Consider the following 24,626-nt stretch of genomic DNA (forward strand, 5'->3'; position numbering starts at 1 on the left):
ACTGAATACAAAAGGTCATAATCGAGATGATTTTAAGGAAATAGCAACACAAAAACACACTGCAGTCTTTGTGCTGTAAGGGAATCTTTGTAACAGCATTCAAAGAAGAACAGGCACATTTTCTGTAGCCTGAACAGCCTCTATGCTGGATAATACTCATATGAATTCACTGCTCTAGGTTAAAAGGAAGCTAAGGAGAGAAAGAAGCAGGCAGAAAGATAAAAACAGCCAAGTATATGACTAGAAGACAACGGATAACACAACTGACTTCACGGATGTTATATGGTGCTTCCAACAACTTTCAAGCCTTATTTGCCTAAGGTTGAAATTCACAGACCACAGGATGATAAATGGTTCAACAGTGACTCCATTTCAAGAGAAAGCAGAGTGATAAAAAAGGACTATGCAGTTTACTTTAATAGATGAGAAATGTTTTTTTTTTTAAATAAAGAACCATATGGAGGTACCAGATGGATTCTAGAAGTCTGAAGGCATCTGAAGTTTGCACTCGCTAGATAACTATGTGTAAAACAATTATATATCTAGTAAGCCAGAAATGCATGTAGTCTGGTTAATGAGCTACCTCTCCTAATTCGTTTTGCTTCAGTTAAAAGATCTTTCGCTTAAAAAAAAAAAAAAAGAAAAAATTGGTCACTGTCATTGACTGCAGAAGAAACAGTCTAAACCTTTCAATCATAGCTGCTGATTGCAATGCACAGTGAAGGGAGTCACGCACTCCCACCCCGAGAAAGATCATGACCAGAGAGGCAGCTCTCTGAAAGGGTTTAGCAACATGGCCAGTAATTTTGGTAATTCTGATTCAGCAAAGGATGAGTGCATGTGTTTATGTAAAATCCATTAACAGCTAATCAGATGCTTCCATATAAACATCAGTGCTTGCTGAATCAGGGCTTCAGGAACTTTAATGAGGCAGCTTTTATTCTTAAACACATACACAATGGTGTACAGGTACACAAGAAGACACTTATTAGGATGAAGACAGAAAATAAAATATCTGTGTGAGTAAAAGTTTGCAGTTTTGGAACATTAAGTAGCACTCCCCCTGGCAAACTGAAAAGGAGCTCTTCTGTGCAAGGAGAGTAGTTAAAAAACAAGCAACACATGGAAAGCAGCCTGTTGGGGAACATGATATTGCAGTAAGCAATTTACCAACAGCACAGCTGAATCTGTCATCACCGCTCTAACTAAAGCTGTGTCACTTCTAACTTTCACTTCATATTAAACCCAATTAATTTAGAAATACTGAGTACCTTCCAATTTAGCTATTCTTTCAAAGAGTGTGAGTATATGTGGCTGCTGTGGGAGAAGTATGATCACAAGTTCCATCCGGAATGTACACTAGAAGATGCAGGAGAACAGGACCTGAAAGCCACACACGCACAACACATCAGACAAATGTTGACTAGCTGCTAGTGCTACAAAGAAAAAAAAAAAGTGGTTTGGAGATTCTGCTAGATCACCAAAAGTAGGTGATTAAGTGTAACAGAGAAGACAAGTCTTTCTCCAGGAGGAAGACCAGCGTGTTCTGCCTTGTGCCTCTTGAACTCTCTCCACTTTCTTCTCTACTTTCCATTTCAGCTTTCATGCCCTCTTTGCGTTCCTGCAGAATTTAACACTTGTGTCTCACTCATCTCTTTCTCTGCTGGAAGAAAAGGCTGGACTAAGACATCGTTTTTCTTCTCCTTTACCGTAAATGGGAAAAGGGGGCAGGGAGGGAAGGTGCATCTTATTCCACCATAGCAGTAGAGCAAGTTAAGTAGTAAGAAATCATGTTGGGGATGAGTTTTGCTCCATGTGTCAATCACATGACACTCGCCAGAAGCACAATGTTGTAGCAGTGGCTCTAGCAGCTGACAGCGCAGTATGCTTATGCCAGCATAAAATGGATTTAAAAGCAGATACCCTTTGCAAGAAGTTGTGCTGGAAATCATCTCGTACAACATGGTCCACTGACATATATGCTTGAGCCTATTTCCTTAAGCGTTTCCTTACCTTCTTGTTGGAGGAAATAGCACATAATATTTTTCCTCATGTCCAATAACAATCAAAACATACTATTTTCTTTAGATTTGACTGCATATGGTTGAGTGAGGTTATGCACCCAGTTTTAGTATTAGCTATGTTTTGTGTTTGTTTGCCTTAAATTTTATCCATTAAAGATCTTTTTAGGATTAAGTAGAGAACATTACTTATAGACATTTTAAAATGTATTTTTGATTCATTAAAAAGGCAAGCCAGAAGTTCACTCTTACTTCTGCCACTTTAGCTGGTATGATGTTTCCTTCATATGGGCATCCCAATGCACATGACACATACCTACAATAAAAAGAACACACAAAGATACTTCTGTTTTATATATGTGAATCTGTATCCATCCATATTACATAAAAAAGGTTAAATATAATTTTGAATATTTAAGCCAGCCAATGCAGAATAAATATTTGAATGAAAAGTTAAAATTACATCAGATGAAAATAGCAGGTTTATCAAGTTTCTTTTTAAATCACAGAACAGAGATTCATAGCTTTATTTATGCTTAATGTATGTCACAAGTTGTAAAGGACTGGCAATGCAGCCGAGCTAACGCTGCTGCAGGAGACTTCAATTTTTCTTGGTATTTCCTTCTGAAGTTGTAAGAGCCAGCTCAAGTTTTGCCTTGCCTGGCCCACACAAGGTATTCAGAGGAAGGTATCATTTTCTTCCTTGTGCCAGCCACCCAGATCTCAGAGAGCAACACATGGACAGAAGCAACTTGTAACAACTCCACCTTCTCATAAGTCATTAGAATTGTGGTTGAATGGGGTAGCTTTCACCCTCCACCTCTGTACTGGCATTTCTGTCCCAGTGCCCCAGAAGAATTATAGCTCCATTGCAAGCTGTAGTTTAGGTATGCCTTGGGATAAGAAGAAACTGAGAAGCCAGAGTGTGTCTCTCAGCAGCTATCGGCTCCACAAAGCACAAAAATTGAAAGCCACAACCAAGCCTCCATTGTTCAGTCCTGATGCTGTGTTCACACAGAATTTGGTTTAAATTTCTTTTTTTTAATGACAATTAAGAGCCATGAAATTCCAATTAAACTTCTAATTGTTTATCTTAAATTGATTAGGAAGAGGATTAAACTAACGAGAAACAGCCATTCAAAATCAAAATAAGTGTGGCTGTAGAGGGATTTACAACAGATTCAGAGGGAGGCAGAGCCCCAGTCCCAGTGGGAGGTTGCTCAACTGCTTAATAGAAGAACAAGAGCCTTCATCAATCCCCCATCATTCCCTTTCCCTCAACACTGAAGCATATAATGTAAAATTATACACTGTATAATGCAAACGGTATTGAACAGATGCCAGTTTGTAGGTAGCCAAGGTCCATAGGGTAAAAGGATGTATTGTTTCTTTGCAGTTGAAGGAGAAACTGATTGATAGAATGTGAAATTAGGATGAGTAACAGGCAAAAACAAATTGTGACAAAAATGTCAACATTTTAATGCGCAGAACATATTCCATCCCTTATATGAAGGTACGGTGTTGGTGCACTGGAAGTAGGAGTAAGAATGAAGCAAACCTTGAACCTAAAAAGAACTTGATTAGCCCTGACAAAGAAATGGAAATGGATTTTGTTTCCACAAAAGTGGTTGGGTCCATTACATCCTGCTCATAATTTTAGTCCAGATGCCTACTAGGCATGATTTCAATTATCTGTATGTTATTATAAAAACTAGGTTTTTGAAACTTGGACATAGACTTCATTAAATATCACCCCCAATTTAGATGTCACTGTTTAAGTTTCAAAATTCTAAATTTTCTTATCTACATTAAAGATTAAAAAAGTAGCTACTGTTAACAGTTAAACACTGCCCTGCTTTTCGGAGACACATAACTCAAAACCAATTCAGGATAATTTCCTTAATTTTTTTTATAAATACAGTTTTTCAAATGAAACCAAGCATGAAAAATTTCAGACCCAAAGGATTGCTTTTTACATAATACTATGTATTCACTAGCCTACAGCTAGTGAATACACAGACTTTTACTGAAATTATTTTGCAACATCAGCCACAGCACTTATTATGAAGTGAACAAGATCAGTACTAAATACAAAGTAAAGGCAAAACATATAGTACATATGTGCACATGTTCCCTTTAGTTACATACATCTTTACATGCTCCTAACAGCTACATATGTTAGATCAAGAAGACGTGCGTTTGGTAGTGATAACGTGGCATGAATGACATCTGGAATGGAGTAGGGCAAACAAAAGTAAAAGCAGGCCAAAAGGTATCTAGAGAACAAGGGAATACTCCCTGTGGTTCACACCAGTGAGCAGAAACTCGCCTGAGCTCACATAACTCAGCTGGGCCTGCTGGGGTATGAAAGTATGTGGTGACCTGAGGAATCTGCCTACTACAACGTACAAATCTGTTTGAGATTATGAGCTGTCTGCATGCTTACACCATTGCAACTAGACTGACATTTGAAACAAGGAAAATATGATCTATCTGGGCATCTGATATTCAATATTAAACTGGAGAAAACAGGGCTTACTGAAAGAATTTGACAGGTAAAGAACTTCCTATCAGAGAGAGAGCAAAGTCCGGTGGAGAATGAAAGAACTGTTTTTCAGTAGAGTTCCACAAGGATAAGCTTGGCAGAATTTTATCTAATATTTTCATTTAATGAATTGGCATAAAAAGTAGAGATGTGGTGATAACATTAAACTTCTTGGTACTGTCAATACAAAAAAAAGCACTGGGATTCCATGCAGAAAGGACAGGAGCAATAGAAATGGGACTCAGTTGATGGCAACGACAAAGAAAGTGAAATGCTTAAAATGAGGCTGTAAAAGAGTAAAACGCACTCCAAACATATATCAGGATAAACATTTTTAATAGAGGACATAAAATATGAATTCCATTTGACAAGGTCTTGCTACATTCTTATTGGAAATAAGAGATACAGTTTGAGTCATCCGTAGAAAAAGTAATGCAAGCTGGAACAGATGCAGGCAAGGGCTGAGTACAGCTAGCAGGGGTACAGAGAGCCTAGCATATGAAAGGAGAAAATATGCATGTCTATGTGAAAGAGGAAAGATAATCATATGTCTGGTCTGAGCACTTGCCAAGACATCTAGGCTTAAGGCAGCACCGGGTGGGACACTTTGTAATTGCATTTGTGTGGTTCCAAATTAATAAACTTAAGTGAGAGGAAATAGCTTTCAATAGGAAGGTAGATCTGTTATCTACAGATATGTTTGGCTGTTACATTTTCTTTTTTGTGTATGAAATAACCCATAAGGCATTAAAAGCACAAGAGAATCCAGCCAAAGCAGAGCCCCAAGACCTCCACCCACACCCCTCCAAAATGGGAGACAACTTTGAAGAACATGCGGAAGAGCTGCTTAGAAAGAAGAAAATTAACATGACAGAGCCACAGAAAGCAACAAAAGACACAAGTTTAAAGAAGAGCCTGGTCACCTGCAGCAAACACTACTGACAAGTCAAGAAGAATGAGGATAGACTACTGTTTCTGAGATCTTGTCATCAGGGAGTTTGGTGAGAGCTGTTGCAGTTGCAAGCAAGGAACAGAAGCCAAAGTGTAGGAGTTCTAGGAGGGAATCACAGAAGAGGGTCTCCAGACAGTAATTATAAACAGCGCCTTCAATGAGCTTAGGAATGAAGAAGAGATAGGCGATGAGATATGATATGAAGAACCAAGTAGGGTCAAAGGTGCAATTTTTAAGAAGCAAATGCTTGCTTATATTGCAGTGGAATAGAGCCAGAGGACAGTGAAAGGTTAAGAAAGAGAATAAGGGAGGGGAGAAAAAAGAGGAAGAACAGAACATGGGGTCACTGGGGCAAGTGGAAGGGGTACAGATGGAAAGTAGACAAGAAACTCCTGCTGCTCTGACAATGGAGGAGAAAGAGAAAGGATTAGGGGAGGGGAGGGAGAAGAGAGTGACAGAAAGAAGAGCATACTGTATCTGTTTTTCCTTAGGAGAAAAAGCAAGATCCTATGTGAAGAAAAGCAGCAGAGGGAAAAAGAGGGAAGAGCTTGAGCAATGAGTTACAGAGGCAACTGGGATTTAATCTGGGGATTCAATTAAGTTGGAGAATACAGCTGTTTTCTAAAAAGATGGCAGGACTGAAAGAAAAAAAAGACTGTAATGAAAAAGACTGCCTTGGTCTCAGGATATTCACCAGAGACACTCCACAGTATGAGAGCAGAAGCAAATATCTGGGAGTTCACAAAGCAGACTCTGCAATGGAAGTGTTTAATTCTAAGTATGTGCTTAAATCTTTGCTGAATCAAGGCCAGACGTTTTAGTAGCCTAACTATGTCTTTATCATGCAATCAAGAAAAGAGCCCATGCAACCAGAGGTGGAAAGAAAGACTTGCAGTAAGTGAACGTATCTATACAGCTGCTTTAGGAACATACAAGTAAATGCTGTTTTGCTCACTCATGTTCTGTGAAATTAGAATTCCTCCCTTTTTATCACATAAAAAGTGATAAAAAGTTCTCTACTTGTTTCACCTGGCAGAGTTTACCCAGTCTCTTGCCTCTTCTACAGATTTCACTGCAGGTAAGTAACATTTGGTCGTCTTCTAAATCGTTTTCTATTCATATAAAAACAATTAAAAAAATAAACCCCAACAACTTTACTGTGTAATATTTTGGACAAAAATGCTGAACAGCCTCTGGGGATGGGGAGGGAGAAGCAAGAGGAAGAGAGTTTTCAATTTCTTCCAGTAAGCCAAAACCAAATTGCAATGTTCCACAAATGGTATAGACAGTGTAAGGTGCCCACGATCAAGGTCACTAGGAATGGTGATAATCACCACACCAGCCCAATGACTGTGAAGTGCAGTATATAAAACCACAAACAGGGTAAACGAGCAAACTTTTCATAACCGAAGTGTGTTAAAAGGAAAATGAATCCAAGCAGAAACTGAACTCCATGTTGTAATCAGCCCTTTGTCAGCTTGTTTCAGCAAGAGTTCCAGAGCCAGATCCACAGCTGCTACCACAGCTGGAAGCACAGAGCCTCCTGAGAAGCCAGTTGCAGACTCAGATGCTGCTGTTTCCTGTTTATTATTATAGTGTAAGTTCGCATATAATTTACCATGTTCACTGCAGATGTATTTATTTTTATTGGATGTTCGTGCTAAAATGTATATGCCTATCATTTGGTGAATTCATAATATTAAGGTTGATATATTCTGTCTCTTTGCAAAGGAAGCCATTTGTTAAAAACAGGCAATCTTTACTGCAAGGAGAGGGGAAATACAAATAAGAGAAGAGGCAAAGGAGATTCTTCCAGAAACAGAATCTCCAAGCCAAGCCCAAAATTTGTAAATAAGGCCAGGATTTTTTTTCCACATTTGATTAAAAAAAAAAAAAAAAAGGAAACAACCTCTCCATGTATTTAGTGTCCAGTTGCAAGTAATATATATGCTATTCAAAATGAATCCTATAGTAATAATATTTGTTATTATTTTTAGAATGCCCAGAAAACACTGTTAATTTGTGAACTATGTTCTAGAAAATAACTTCTCTAAAAACAGAACAAAACTGTTACTATAATGAAGGGCCACTTAACTTTTAATAACTATATTGAATTATCCATGGAGCAATCAGTAACACACTAGCAAGCACATTGTATTGTTACCTTATAATTTCATACTAACATTTCAAGTCTGATTTTAGGCTACTCTTTAAGAAGAAACAGGGGTCATTTTTACTTCCACAAGTATCCCTTTTTTTTTTTTTTTTTTTTAAAAAAAGCAGCTCTTCTGGCCTACTAATGATATTTTCTATCTGCAGGCACAAAAAAAATTGGTAAAAGTTGGTATAAAGTTATTCCTAAGGAAAATGTTTCCTCTTACATAGTGCAATCATCCAGTATGATGGAGTTAGTACAATGGCTTCTACATCCTTTTCTTAACCTGTCCCCAGTACAGAGAAATGCACCAAGTCCCCACATCCCGGCAATCCCCAGCTTCTCAAACTTCTCCAGGGGACTGTGACCAGCTGGCTTAGTACTGTGTAACCCTGTAGATTTGTTTACCATTTGCATACTAAAATGTGTTGCTTCCAAGTCTATTAAATGTTCATCTACATTTTGTTGTTCCCATAATCTCAAATATAGGCTCACTTACAGTGACATGACGGTGTTAAATCGATTTTACTATGTAAAGAAGTGATAATGGTAAAAATCACCCTATTATCAATATAATTGTGACTATGCTAAACTGCACAGTGTAGTCTAAAAATGGGAGTTTAAAGCAATGTGAAAAAACATGTGTACTCCAGCCCTAAGTATTCCAGACCACCAGAAAATATGAGTTCAAAGTTTCTGTCTGTATTCATAAAACATACTTTGTTAAACTGTATTGATTTGTGCAAAACTGAATTGTTGGGAGTTTATTTATCTCATGGTACTTCTAATTAGGTATATAAAATACAGTATTGTAAGGCCACCCAAATATCTTGAATTAAGGTATTTAAGATGAACTGTAATAAAAGAAAAAAAGAGCATTACTGAACTGAATTATAAGGATCAGATTGTCTTGATAATCAGACATTTCAGATAATCAGGATGTTTCTTCATCAACAAAACAGACTTCATTATTAGTTTCTGGAATTACTTGTTATAAAGTATATTAAAATAAAACCGATGTGTTCTTTCACATGTTTGGGGTTTTTTTCAAAATAAATCCAAATATCACTAGTACAAGCCAAAGATAAGTAAAATTAATTCTTTCTCTTTAAGTTTCCACTATTTTGTGTCTTACCTTGTGTATTAGCATCAAAGTAAAACAATAATTATTTCCTATAATCAACAAGGAATTATATACGTTGCAACCTGTAACCTTTATTATAACATAATATAAAAGGTAACAATAATAATAATATTGCATACAATCATTTGTTTGGTATCTATTTGTGATAGCAAAAAACATTGCTATATTTGAAATATTTCAACCAATATTTGAATTCTATAGAAACACAGATGTAAGCCAAATATTAATACACTTCAATATGCTTTTATGTATAGTGAACTTCACCATACTGCTCATTCTTAAAAGACGTAGGACTATAAACAAAGGAATTACATACACCAGTTTAGAATTAATGTGTGATTACATATGCTCTAATTTATGAAGCAGCAGCTTTGTAAGGACATGCTTCTAGAGTTATTTTACAGCAAACATTTGCATCTGTTTTTCTAACACTGAACCTCTAAACATTTGCATACACATTCACATTTGCACATGCAAATAGTCCAAATGGCCTCAAAAGGACTATTCACATGAAAATTTTTCAGGACTGGGACATAAATACAGCTTTTAATTGCTGGTCATGGAAAAGTGTTTTTTAGCAGAGAAAAAAAAATTACAACCTTTCAGCTCTTATATTCCCAGTTAATTTTTATTAGGACTAAGACAGTCCTATACAGAACTGCATGTTTCAGAGGGAGATAGTCTGACTTTATTTCACTGTCACAGGACACAAGGTAGGTAGTGAAGTACCATTTGTGGAAAAGGGGGAAACGCAAGTCCTTACGTCCTTACTGTTCCATTGTACTAATTGCAATTTATTTCTGTGTCTTTTTAAATTTTTGAATAATTCACTTGGAAGAATCTAGCTTAATCAGAATTTACTTAACTTTTTCTTCATATGCACATTAAAAATACATTTAAATTAAAACACAATCCAAGTGACTACTTGCAGTTATCATTTGCCACAGTTTTTCATCAATCCTGGCTGCTAAGCTTCATTTTTAATCACTGAAAAAGATGTGATATTTTTAATAGCACCTAAATTATGCATTAAAAGATGCAATTCTAAAACCAGCAGTATTTTGTGTCATTTCACATGCAAAATATGCATAGTAGTAATTAGCTGACCACACAGTTTATAACTGATTTGGCTCAGTGTCTTCACAGAACGTGTCCCAGATATTACTGTAAAGTTTTTATGCATGTACAAAAAAACAAAAACTCCTTTATGACGCTAATAAATAGTCTAACTTCTAAGACCATACGCAAGATTTCAATTCTTCATAAATATTTGAACTAATTTAGTAAACATTTAGAAAACTGTGTACTGTGCTACAGATTTTAAATGTGACAGCTGACAACATAAATTTTCTGGATGATGATCGAGTCAATGTTAGTGCAGCTGTAGCAACAGTAAGACATGCAAAAGCTTAAAGTTTAGTTTCAACTGTTTGAGTGCATTTTTCATAAGATTCAAGGATTGCCAATGATTTATGCTCACTACATAAATTCTAAATTGCCAGTAAAAATAGGAAATAAAATTTGAACCCCTTAAAATTATTTTTGGAAGTATTTTTCAACTGCACAAATAAGGAGTTAGGGCAAGGCACTAAATTATCCATTTCCTGCAAATAAATAACACTTTAAACAATAATAGTGCTTTAGAAAGGAAACAATCTCTGTATTGAAATTAATATAAATACAATTTATGCATATTAATATTTTTATTACCTAAGTAATTCAAGCAAAATATTTAGCCAACAAAATTTATATTAGAAGCCAAAATGTCTAGTCCTGGGAGCTTGCTTGAGCAAAGGCTGCAGGTTTTGGCCATGGTTCTTTAAAGTAGCCAATCTCTAAAGGGTGATTAAAAACAAAACATTGATTTTCAGTGCACAGAGTACAAATCTTTGTCCATATAATCCACAGCTTCATTTTGTGTTACCTTGCAGCACAAAGCCTATTAATACATTTCTCATATCTATTGTAATTTACGTAAATTACAAGGTGCTAATCCTTAGCCTATGCACAGGTAGGATGGGACTCATCTGTCTTAACTTCTGATATCAGAGATAATAGTCTACAGCCTATGCCTTAGATAGGCCATCTATAGGATGACTAACATAGTCATCCAAGCACCCAAGCTCCTTTGGATCATTTGGAGAGTGGTTCATCTTATCCTAAGGCAGGCACTTTAAAAAGCACATACAATAAATCATAGCCTGAAGGCTGCCTACTTCCCTCTAGTAACTACAAGCAGATTTAGGATGACAAGCTCAGACTTGTGTGGTCATGCTCAGACTTGCCTCATGTTACAACAATAGTTGTAAACAGTCTATCATTATTTTCAGTAAATAGAAGCCACACAACAATATAAAACCTGAAACTAATCTTCTGCTTGAAATTAAATAACAACCAGTCAAACCATGAGCACCAATTCTAAATACTGAATGTCAACTGGTGAGTTATGTAATATCCCATCCTTTTGTTTCCATATTGCTGGGTTTGAGGTCATTCAACAGAAACTCCCAAATTTCAATTTCTGAAACTGTCAGTTTCTGCCCCTGCTTGACTTGTCTATGTGATACTTACAGATCAGGATATAAAGCATAAAGAACAACTTGCCACAAAGCCTTCACTGTCTCAGCATTTAGAGAATTTTGCATGGAAATGGGATACAAAAATGCCATTTATTTTAACAGTCATTAAAAGCAGCTTCTTTAGTAGCAGCTAAATATGGGATCATAAATCAAGATCATATATTGCAGGCTTTGATAGGTAATTCTTTTTTGATTGTTTTATCTCCACGAAAAAGTCACCTTGATTGCACTGAATATTTCTATGAAATCTCTGTTTAAGTTTTACTTTCTGATTACCTTTTCCACACCTTTTTTTATTAAGTAAGTGAAGCCCTGTGTTTTGTATCATCAAATAGAATGTAAAACTTCACAAGTCTTCTAAATGTACTGCAATATTTGGGAACTAAAGAACTACTTCCACTCAAGTCCTAATGAATTCCCTGTAGTAGTGCAGGCTTTTGTTGGGTGTTAGTACCAGAGAAAATTATGGTTTCATCTTCTACAATTAAGTTGGAAATGACGGTCTGCTTCCATAATCCTCCTGCTCACAAGCAGCTGAAATGTTGTAAACAGATTTATTTACTTCCTGAATTTGGCATTCAAAACTGATGCTGCTTCTTTATCGGTATTTTTTCATTTTTTAACTAATTAAAAGTTTTGAGTCCACCTTCTAGAGCTCTGTTCAACTGCTAAGAGATCTACCATTAAAAAAAGTCCTTCTGAATTCTGCATTTCTATGTTCATGCTCCTGCTATTATTTTTCTGGTCTTCAGAATTCTACTCAACAAAAGACTGTACACTGGAGCTTAAAAGAAAGTATCGAGGTAGATGGACACTAAAAATTCTTTTTTTTTTTAATTATTTCTGAGCAATCATTCTGTTTCAATGCTTCCTACAGATTCCTGTAACTCTGCAACCCAGATTCCTGTAACTCTGCAGAGTGCATCTGAATGAGTATGAATATGCAGGAACAAGACTCAATGTATCACAATACTTGGTAATCTCTTGAAAACATATGTGTCTAGACTGATCCACAGCAACATTTTATTTCTCATTAATTACTATATTGCCTCCTCAAAATCTCCCTGGGAGGGATTATTTAAAAAGTGCACTCAAAGTCCAAACAGATTGTATTAACCAGTTCTCTTTTATCTTCTAACGTACTAGCATGCTCAAAACTTTCTTTTCAATATTTCCATATACTGAAATCCATGTTCAATGGATGTTTCAGATACTCAGAATTATTACCTCTGTTAGGTTTTTTTGTTATGAAATAAGGCTCCATATTCTGCAATTTAGATTCTCAGCAGATTTTTAGCAGATTAGCTACTTTATTATTGAGTTATATTAGAACCCCCTGGACAAATACTGGAGAGTCCTCTCCTAAAATTTTTGATTTGTTGAAGTGTAACGTTAGTCCAGCATCTTATCTCCTGATGCCTCAACTTCTATTTTTCACTGGATAAATTAGTTCCCAAGCTAATATCCTGTGATGAAGATAGCTGAAACAAACATAAATGTCGTTTATCTTCAATATACTTAACCTCTCTAATTGGATTCTTTACTCAGTTATAATCCCACAAATTGAATGATTCTGTCAATGGCTTCCTACTTCTAAATGATTCACTTTTCTTAGACCTGTAAGCCTAAGGAAGAAAGCTATATCTGGAGTGAACTTACATCATTTTCATTGACAACTTTGAATCTGTTCACTTTGTAGCATAGCTGATATTAAGCAGTCCACTGTTGAAGCATTGTGTAACGTACTGTATCTGGCACAACAGACTCAATAAAATTGTCCTGCATGTACTGTGTGAAGTTTGTCTAGGTTTGCATACTGAAATGAAATTACAGATCTTTGTACTGGATGCACAAAGTAAGCACTTTTAAAACATAGTCTGATTGTATGTTTTCTCTGAGTTCAATTATCTCATTTCTCTTCATCTCAGTACTGCTGTTTTTTCTGTTTGCTTCATTACCTATTTCTTGATACCCCTCTCTTTGTATCTCCTTGCTTTGTTTTCCTTCTTTTTATTCTTAATTATTATAATATTCTTTTTTTTTTTGTGCTCTGCTTCTGTTTGACCATTTTCTGCCTCTTACTTCTTCCTCTCTGTATGTGCCTTCCCATTCTGCTGCTTTCTCATTTTTTTCTGCTGTGTGCAGAAAAAAACCTGCCACACACAGTTCATCAGATAGTAGACAATAAATGTATGGGAATGTTGTAGAATCCTATCATGGGAACAGTCATTTCCATCACATCACTGTATCAGTGCCAGAATAACTGCTACTGGCATATTACAAATGCCTTTAACATACAACCTGTGGAAAAAAAAGCAGCAGGTTGCCACTTCCTTAAACATGTGAAAACTAGTGCACAGAAGGTAAGTTAACATTTTAAGCTCCAACATCAATCTAGAGTACACCACAGGGGCTTCTTCATCACCTGCAGTTTACATCTTCTGGGCCAGTTGCAAAGTCCATTTGTTGACACGCACAGCTATCCAAAAACATATACAATGCATAAGTTTTGAGGATTCCCTTGATGGTTGGTTGCCTCTGTTGTGCCATTTGGTTGAATTTTCTTAGTGAAATACAGGAATATGAAACAGAAAATATTGCCTGACATGCCTAGACATCTGAGAAAGCCAGAAAGCAAAAGTTTATGTTCACCAGTGCCTAAGGTTTGTTGCCATACACATGCTGTCCTTTCTGAATTGACTGCCTATTCCCTTATCTACACCTATCCAGGACCTAAAATTCACGCATACCTGAGCTTAATCCTCCTGGTGAACTCAAATTGCTGGTTATGTTCTCAGCTTAGAATTTAGTTCCAGAAAAATGTGGCAAACAGTGGTGGTAGAGACCTTTTAAACAAACAGACCTCTTATGAGAGAAGTTGCTCAGGAAGGCAAACCCTGACTCTACCTGACAGATTAGCAGCTAGGTAGAGCATTTAAACTCTGGTACAAGTTATTGTTTCTTAATACAGTGAAAGTTCTTTCTTCTCTATTCAGTGATTTACCATCTGAAACATATAACCAGGCTAGGGAATAAGGACCCAAGCATTTACAAGCTATCCTTGGTTGGATGTGTGTGTGTTAAAATCCTTGGGTTGGACAAGATGTCCTCCAGAGGTCCCTCTCAACCTAAACCATTCTGTTATTCTGTAATCTTCCAAGGCTGAGGTATAACTAGAAGTCAGATCTCCCCTTCTCAAGGCAAAAGCTCAAACTGCCACACTGTTGTATGAAAAGTGAGCAGTAGCATTATGCATCACTATTTCTGGAGGAAAGAGAGATCTGGTATTTATTCCCAGACAGGTTTTCAAGCACTTAGTCTCTGAGATATCTACCTCTATCTATTTTAAAGTCCAGGTATTTTCTGAGCATGATGTAGTTTGTATTACTAGTAATCCTCAATGAATCTCACTGTTGAGTTTCTCCTTGAACTTATGTAAGCCTTTTTGCATTCACAAGGACCTTCACAAATAATCTTAGATAAGTAGCTCTGTCTAATGCAAAACAAAATGGAAATGAAAAAGAAAGACTGTTCAAGGGTGAGTACCTTTCAGGATTATTTCAAGTTTAAAAGAAGGCACTCTAGAGAAAGATAAATACTGGACAATTCCAGAGTTTCATGCACTAGACACTCCAAACACTTCAATGCCTGGAGTTTTCAGAATAACTTACATCAAGAATATTTTTTTTTTCTTAGGAGTAAATTTGTTATATCACTTTATATACTCATACAGTGTATGAAGTGATATATTATCAATACTATAATAATATAAAAGTATGCAGGGTATTTTTTAAGGTGCAGACAACAGTGTTATGAGTTCTCAGCAGCACAAAATAAATTTTATTCTGTCATCTGTGAAGATAAAATAAATTTGTATAATAAAATGGGTACATTTATACACACAGCTTATTTTTTTCGATTTCCAGAGAAAACTAGTCACCATTAGCAGTTACAAAACATAGAGCAAAATTACTAAATATATTCAATCTTTAAAAAAAAAAAAAATCACAATAAAGACTATTATTTCAATTCATCGAAAATGTAAAACTTTGGTAGGATACTTTCCTACTGGTACAAAAAAACCCCCTGTAACAGTGACTCCAATAACTCTGTATTACTTGAGAATCTTTATATTTACCCACGCACTGGAATATTCATACTCCTTGCAGATTTAGCAACTTCTTCAAATTTTTCTATGCTTTCTTCAATTGAACAATTAATATTCATTTTGCTGAAAGATTCAGATGCTGCACCAAATACTGAGACTTCTGTAGCCCCTGCTGCAATCTGAAAAATACATTTCAATAAAACAGAATCATAACACTATATTAAAAGATTAGATTAAGCATTTAATTCTGTATGACATTCTAGAATTTTAAAGTGCATTATAAGTATATCATCCATATCTAAAATATAAGTTTCATTCCAAATTTTTTTTTATCTATTGTATAAAAACAGATTGAATCAAACTTTGAGTTCATTCACTATGGCGGATTTCCTTCCTCTTCTTAGCAATTAGGTAAACCCATTTTTAAAGTGATAAATGATAAAGGTATTAAGATGTAGGAAATCATATGAACCAACTATGAAAATAACAATGATTGATACTTATATTCATTTTTCAGAAAAGGAAAAGATCATATAACAACTCTGAAATATCCATCCTCTGTACAAAGCCTGTTCCTCATGAATGCCAGGAAGTCATTCTCATGCTTAGGAAAGCTCTGTGCCTGCATGTGCGTAGAGCAGCAACAATAACCAACAGGGATTTCCTTGTTAGAATCAACTCTGGGATCAAGGGCGCCATTGGTCTTGGTGTCGTAGTCAATATGGATAATATGGAAAACATGTATGTGAGAGTCTGCTGAGAAAAAGTCTCAGAGCAAATATCAGTCTAAAAAATGTGTAAATATGGTGACTTCACTGAAGGGGCAATTAGCCTCAGCTTGTACTCAGCACCTCAGTACTGAGTAAATCAACTAACATGAGGCAAACTAGAATGCTGAAAGCCAAATGATAGGAGAAGAAAACTTTTAAGCTTAGGAGAATAGCTAATTAATTAATTCTCACTCTCCAGTGAGAATAATATTCTTGTTCTATGAAAAAGAATGGAGCTTTTCTCTTTTCTCTCTGCTTCTGCAGGATAATGTCTAAGCTTCAGCAACCCTTACAGCAACAAATATCCTTTCAAATAGAGGGAAGAAAAAAATATAGCAGCAAGAAAGAACTCTGCAATAACCTACAACTATTTTTGCATTGCTTTCCTTTCATTATATCACTAAATACGGTATAGAGATATAGCAGATTTAATTCAACTCATACAAGCTACCATTACAGACAAAAGTTGTGGCACTATAAATCTGACTATTGATAGTTAACTCGCCTACGTACAGGATTCTGTTTTAATAGAGATTCCATATGCAGTATAGAAACTGAATGATAGACTACACCACAAATGTCCATCAAGCAGTACGCTTTCCAAACACAGCTTGTCCTATATCAAGACAAAAGCACAGAAGCATGAAAAATTTTCAGGAAACAAAGAAGTGTAAAGATCTGACTATCAATGTGTATGTTTTAAGAAGACTGAACTGCTCCATTTTCGCAATTCCAAACACTCTGAGTCTATAATTTTGAATATTTGCTTTGTATGAACTGAAACAATTTAAACTTTCAAACCATACCAAAACGAAATGCAGAATTGAAGAAATCTAATACATTCCTATAAAGCATTTTAATTTAATTGACTCTTTCCTCATTCTTCTTCACTACCTTCCAATAAGAAGACACTCTTCAGAAACTTTTCTAGGGCCAACAAGTCAAAGAAGGAGAAGGAACTGTCTTTCTCTTTATACGCAAGCATCATCTATAGGAACTTGCAAAGACTGCTTGATCAATACTTCCATTAAAATATGAATACATACAGCTTAACATCACTCTGTGAATTTGCCCATTTTTCACAACAAAACCTGAGAGTTCTTAATTAAAAAAACTATACCTTAGTTCTAACAGGACAGGTTATATGACATTAAATAGCTAGTTTATTGTACTGAACTGAAAGAATCTGAAACACAAAATAGGTAATTGTGGACATCTTCTATGAAGGCACTTACAGCAGAATGAAAACCCTGAAGATTAGGCGTGAGAACAGGATATTGGACTCCAGGATGCCGCTCAATGCCCCTCATTACTTCTTTGTGATCTGCCATCTAAAATATATAAATAATTTGTATTGATCAGCAGTTATTTTCTAATTTTATGTAGCTAAGCAGAAATTGGCTTAGTCTGTGTTTTTGCCTTCATTAGGTATATAGTTCATACAAAAAGTGTAACAACAAAGGCGTTAAATTGATGTCATACAAGCACTCTTTTTTTGGATTTCTTAACTTTTGAGTATTTGAGTTGCAAGCTTTCCAGTTCTATATGAATATAGAATTGGGGCTAAGATTTCTATGGTTTCTTTTTGTGTGTATCTGTAAAAACATAATTTGCATCATAAACTGACAGACTTGTGATCATGCTGATCATCAACTGTTATCGCAACTTTAAACTTACCTCAATGGACTCAATAGGTGGAATTAACAGAATAACTGACATTTTAAAACCATCCAAATCTTGAAAACTTCAGCACTCTGATAAATGCAACTTCACAGTCTTAAGCATAAAGCAACCTGAATTACTCAACACTGTAATCAGCATATTTGAAAAGACTAATCACAAGTCTATCCTTAAAAATATAGCAAAATCCAGTTCTTTGCATAGCGTAATATTTTAATATACTTAGAATTTTCTTTCAAAAGAAGAAAATACTTCTTTATTATAGCAAAGGCCAAGGACCATTACTTTATTCAAGCATTTGTTTTCCTTCGTCTCCTCTCACAAAAGAAACTGCCTTTTTAAGATATGCTTACACTTTTCTCACTCAAGATTAAATGGAGTACTAACCAAGATGATGAATCAAAGACTTATTCATGTAATAAACTGTAGATTATTTAGACAAGCACATTTTCTTGAAAGAAGTGGAGGAAAAATTAGTTTATTTTTTAACGGTGTGCATGCCTGAAAATAATACAGTTAATAAAACATATCCCTCATATTTCATGTCTTATGGATTTTGAGTTTTGAAAAATGAACAGTGTATTTTAAATGCTTTTTAAATCAGCTCTCATAAAAGAAAATCTTCCAAGCAAGCAATATTAAATTGGATTTCTGATTCTTTCCACACTGATGAAAAGTCATTTGAGGAGTACCGTATGAAAAGATATACGAACTACAAAGCTTTCATTACTTCTTATTTTCAATGGATACTTTATTGATAGCTTTGCAGTACCACAATTCTAAATATGTGGTATTAAATTATACCAGATTATTAACTGACAATACTACTGGCAACCTGGAATCTTCCTGTCACTGGTTTCCTACTATGAAAATGAATGGATTAAAAATATCAGAAAAATGCATGTATGGTTCCTCAAATGTAAGCCCAACATGTATCTATGAGGAAGTGGATATATGGTATGAAAAGTGTCTTATAGCAGACACAACTCATTTCTCATCAGGAAACAAGTGATGACACAAAGCAACTTTTTGTAATTGCTTCTACACAAACTAAATCAGTGCGACCACCTAACATATCTGATAACCTCACGAAAAAGCATTTGGTAATGGCTTAGTTTTTTAAGAACAATTTTTCATTCCTTAATTTAATATAAGTAGTATCTACATTTCTCAGGGCAAGGAAGAATGTTTGAAACCAAATGATTAATTAAATGGCAAATGCTGGAACTAATTCCACACTTTAAAATTATAGCTTGACTTAAAATATACTAGAAAACCAAAATGACACTTTTTCAACCAGTATAAAGCTGCCAGGTCCAAATAATATTATATGTATTACATTTGTCCCATTACTATTTTTCCTGTAAGTAAAATCCCATTTTACCACATATTGCATGTTATAAGATTTTAAATTGTAATAAAATATTTCTTTTCCAAATTTCTTTAAAAATAAGCTTTCTAATGGTAGGTATTTATAATTTTTGGCCGTTTAGGTTATAGGTGTGGGATCCTGTTTTATATGGCACCTCACTACCGTGGAACTTTTTCTTTTAGCTTTTTTCAGTTAAAAAATCTCTGCCAAAAAAAACAGTGGATGGGAAACCATAAAAGAGCTTTAAAATACTAAAAAAAGAAATAAGTGAATGAGTGATCTAAACATAACCGTGAATTCTATTCCCATGACCTATGAAAAGAAAAATGGAGCAAAGAAAAGACAAAGTCAAGACTGCACTCCACATCAAACCAACACAACCTTATCTTCTAAATACAAAACATTTTAAACAGAAATTAAGCAATTAAAATAAAGTACTCAGACATGAATTTAAGATAAGAAGGGATTGTTCTTTTTTCCAAAACTGACAAACCTATGTTAAATTTGGTACTCCTAATGGCTCACAGGAAAAGGAAATAATTAAACAAGAAAGGAAGAAATCCACCTTTCCTTTGGACTTTTCCTTCTAATGTTTAAAACCCCCAACATTATTCCCTGTTGCTGTAACTGCCAAAGTTTGATGGCACTTGGAAACACTTAGCCTAGGCGCTTTTAATGGACGCAATCTGAAAACTCATTGCCCCTGCATCGACACCAAAGAAATTCTGCATTGTCACTGTTCTCTTCCCCTTTCCTATTATCCTTCCTTTAGGCCCTTCTCTGGTGATCCTGGGAACACTGAAACAAGTCAAAGGAGTCCCTTAGAGAGTACTGTAGAGCCAGGTTGCTCTGCTAACTCATGAATAAGCAAAAGTATGATCATACCATGTTTTTCTCAGAGGAAAGCCTGGAATACAGTCCAGGCCCAGGATGCATTCTCAGTTTAAAAAGGACAAACTTTATATACATTTTGACAGAAGATGTGCAACAAACAATGTTAAAAATTGAAGTATTTTCTCAAATCAATTAATTTCATGTTTTACTTTGTAAATAATTTGTGTGGTCTTTACTAAACATGTAAGTACTCAAATGCTTCTGTACAAAGAAGTGTGTAATTTCTTGAAAATGAGTTTAAATGATATAGACAAGTATTGATTTATTTCCTTACTTGCAGAGAATTATCAAGTTTGCACAAACAGGAGCTACATAGTATACTTCAGGACTAAGCCTGAATTTTCAGCATTAAATCTCAAATGAAAACCTGGCACTCCTAATGCCAATGCAGTTTTGCTGCTGAGTTCAGAAAGGCTGGGATTTCTGCTGAATTGTACCAAAGGTAAAAATTAACTTTGGAAAAATAATACGCAAATTATTACGATTCATCAAAACTCAGTATGGCTGCTGATAGAGTGCTAGATCTGCAAAATAAGTAACGTGCCTAACTACTACTACATACACAAAAGTCCCAAATTTAGATCTTCCAAACACACTTCCACATATGGAAAATGAAATTTCATTTAGAGGACAAGAAAGAAAGGTATGCTACCTTTCTTTTTTACATCGATGACTATTAGTTCTCAGAATAGTAGAACAGAGGTAGGAACAACATTAAATTATATTAATAATGTGTCACCATCCCAAATCTTTAGTTACAACTGAATATTTACATAAATGAAGAGCAAAATAAAATGCACAAGTACTTTCTTTGTCTCCATTCCACAGTACAACGTTAACATTGATTGTAAAGAATTTTCTCTATATTACTAACCACAGAAAATCACTGCCTCTTTGTAGGCAAATCCAAAATCAGGATAGAATCTGCAACATCTCTCCTTAACTAGAATCCTTAACACGGAAGCGTATGTGTGTTTGTATGTGTGTGTATGTTTGTAAAGTTAGTGTTTGGAAAAGGAGGACTGAATGGTGGATAGATACATGGAAATGTACCAAGTGCAGCAGTTAAAAAATGGTGTTTGGCTTCAGGGAAGAGACAAGTTTCCATGACAGTCCACACAACCCCCAGGCCTGAGGAGTCTACTCCACTGATTTGATGCTAGGGAGCTCTGTAGAGAAGTTTCCCCAGTTTGCACAAGCCCTGCGCACCTACGTTTTCCTTCCCTGATTCTAGGTCTCTGAACCGATGTTGCTTCCACAAGAAGTCCCCTCCACCATGGCTGTTCCCCAGCGATCAGGCCCACTGCTGCTCATCTGGATACTCAAACTCAGTACTCGGCATCCCAACAGCTTCATATTCTCTTTATCACTATGTCTACACTCAGCATCCTATATCCCAGCTGCCCTTTACTCAGAAGGTTGATAGATCGTCCCCACACATCTTATCCCCACTCAGCATCTTGCGACCCAATTCTCTCACTCCCCATTTACTGCTGTCCCTTGCACATACACACTCATACAAATTCCTACCCTCATGCTGCAAGGGGGAAATAGGGAATCACCTGCTAAATTATTTATGTTTGGAGAGAGATTACAATATTTAAGATTTCTCACACCCTATGTAGTAACCATGGCAAATTGTACTCCTAGCATTTCTGTTGATCAGGGCCCGGAGCGCTCTCCTTCTTAAGAGTTTAGCTGCCTGCGCTCAAGGCCATTTAATTGATGACGACAGCAACTTGAGAAGCCTCAATCAGCCTTGGAGCTCATCAATAAAAGCTGGAAAGCAGATCAGCAGAGGCTCCCCCAAACAGCTCTGTTAAGAAGTCTTAATGTGGCCTACTCTCCCTTTTCACTCAGAAGAAACTTTTAAGCTGAGACACTCTCATGATTCCTCCCTGCCTGAGAAACAGTGCAGCTGCACAGCGCAGCCAAGCCCATGCTTGGCCACGTACCTTACTGACTGGGTCCTGACTGTGTCTCACAGAGTTGACTTGACCCTGGACCTGCTGCATCACTGCGGACTCACCTGAGTATGTGTACTCTTGGCTGCCCTGGTTACCCTCACCAGACTTGCTCTGCTCTCACGGACTGTTGGACTGCCCTTTGGTCAACAAAGCTACAACCTCTGCTCCCCTTGATATCGTGCTTGGCTTCCAGTTTCCCTTCCCTTCTGGAGGAACCTGCCCCCAAATTCTGCCAAGTTAGGGATTTAACCAGCTTTCTGCACAGCTTGCCAGCCTTTCTTCAATTTTGACCACTTTTTAATAATTAGCCCAACTTCAGCTGACCTGAATAAAAGCATAAAACTTGAAAACTGCAGAAATGGTGTTTGACAACAGCATCCAATTTTAAAAATAAACAATATATTATTTCTGTTCCATTTTCTTGTATAATTATACAGGCTATACTACTGGAAAACTCCACTGCATGGAATGGTATTTAAATTGAAATCGTTCTGAATGGTGATAATTTTACATACCTGAGGCACCCATTTGGATGAAACAAAACTGGTCACTTCTATTGCAGGCAGGCCTGTTCTGGAAAGCCGGTTGATTAACTCAATTTTGATATCAGTTGGGACTATCACCTACAGACATGGAGATATACTATACTGAAGTATTTCATGCGGTAAGAAACTTCTGTAAGTGAAATGTTCTTAGCACATAATCAATACTTTTTTTTAAAATAATGAACTATACTCATACATTATACCATACTATACTGTTTCATGACAGTAGGAAGCTACTGCACAAGGAAAGCACTAGGCAGTATACATGATCCTACTCCATTTTTTGTCCGCCACAAAAGAATGAGGAAGCACTTCCATGTGATTTGTTATAGATCTAGCCTCACTAATTGTTAGTAACCAAACATCAACCTAGCAAAGAAGCGACAAAGGAAATAGTAACACAGAATAGTCCAACCAGAGAAAAATTTAAAAAAAAGCTTCACAGATGAGGCAAAGTAATTCTATATATAAAAAATAATATAAACAGAGTAATTCCATTTATATTGTTAACACCATTGACACCAATAACACCGATATATGTGAGTTTATCCTTCTGTTTGTGGAAAGAGATGATTTTTTTGATACATCTACCCTATTTTACATAGTCTCTTTCAATCTTCTGCCATGCTTCCCTACCAACTCTTCCAGCAAGTATTATCAAAAGAGTCATTTCTTTTTTGTTTCCATGCCTGTTCAGCAGGAAATGTGACAAAACCTATTGTACTATTCCTACTATAGTAGCACATCTAGCACAAACACATATTATGAAGATAGCCAGTGTTTCATGGCATTTACCAGTTATGTCATGACAGAATGTGATTGATTGACGAGACAAATACCAGAGAGAAAAATGGCAGTAGAGTAACAGAAAGACTAGTTAACCAAGTATAGCAAGAAATTATATGATTTAACATCTGGCTAAATAGTAATATACCTTTATTCTAATATACGAGACAGTTATTAACACATAAATCAATAAATATATTTATAGTACAAAATGGGAGAAGCACAATTAGCAGGATATATGTATTTTACACAATGAAAATAATGCTGATATACATGTCAAAACATGCCCCCAGAAAAGAGAAAAATTACCTTTTCATTTTGTAATCCATCTCTTGGCCCAACTTCTACAATCTTTATGTACTCAGGCAGTCCAGATGCTTGAGATTCCTGAAACACAAATCAATACTGAAACACAAAACAATGAAGGTCACTAAGATCAAAGATACACTTTGTACTTGTCCTCTCATATGATTCTGGGTATAAAGTCATATTGTCAACAGTAACTTTGCTCACGGCCTTTAAAAATCTGTGAGAACATGTTCCACACCTTGAGTTAGGGAATAAAAGTTAAAAGCAGAAGTTATCTGCAAGCATATTCCACTGCTCCTCTGAGGCCACAAATGTTTATTATAAAAATGTACATAAAACCATAAATGAATATTGTGTTTTACAGAGTGAGAAATATTCCCATTTCAAAAAGCTTCCCAATGAACGATCCAGTCCTCCAAACATCTAACTGAATGTTCTCAATTTAACTCAACAGTTACTTCTCTGTAAATGTTTGCAAGACCAGGCTATAAATCTGAAAAGAACAGAGCAGTCAAGAAATGTTGAAGAGATTATTAATGAAAGATGAAAGTAATTCCACTGCCTGAAGATGAAGGTTTTAAAGAAGGATTTAAAGGAGAACAAGGAAGGCCCCTGGTAGACAAGAAGAAGAATTTTCCAGGTGTAAGGGAAGATCTGGAAAGGCAGGAGGCTGACAGTGAAAGGAGGGAAGGGAAGGGAGCAATAAGGTCAAAGGGCTAAGGAGCGCACAGGGAGTTGGAGGGGGAGGAAGGAGAAACAAGAGCAGAAAAGCAGGTGAAGGGAAATGAAACTTCCTTTT

General features: G+C 35.9%; 1 protein-coding gene across 2 annotated transcripts in view; it reads right to left on the reverse strand.

Moving 5' to 3' along the window:
* Positions 1–24,626, reverse strand: part of HMGCLL1 (3-hydroxy-3-methylglutaryl-CoA lyase like 1) — an 84,674-nt gene that overhangs the window by 36,068 nt on the left and 23,980 nt on the right. For both annotated transcript variants that reach the window (XM_075498095.1, XM_075498096.1), the window contains exons 2-6: positions 23,828–23,905; positions 22,703–22,810; positions 17,510–17,605; positions 15,535–15,683; positions 2,274–2,337 (exon numbers count right to left, since the gene is read on the reverse strand). In XM_075498095.1, the coding sequence (XP_075354210.1) occupies positions 2,274–2,337; positions 15,535–15,683; positions 17,510–17,605; positions 22,703–22,810; positions 23,828–23,905 (495 nt within the window). The remainder of the gene's footprint in view (positions 1–2,273; positions 2,338–15,534; positions 15,684–17,509; positions 17,606–22,702; positions 22,811–23,827; positions 23,906–24,626) is intronic.

This window comes from Mycteria americana, chromosome 3, assembly GCF_035582795.1.
Source record: "Mycteria americana isolate JAX WOST 10 ecotype Jacksonville Zoo and Gardens chromosome 3, USCA_MyAme_1.0, whole genome shotgun sequence".
NCBI classification, from domain to species: domain Eukaryota; kingdom Metazoa; phylum Chordata; class Aves; order Ciconiiformes; family Ciconiidae; genus Mycteria; species Mycteria americana.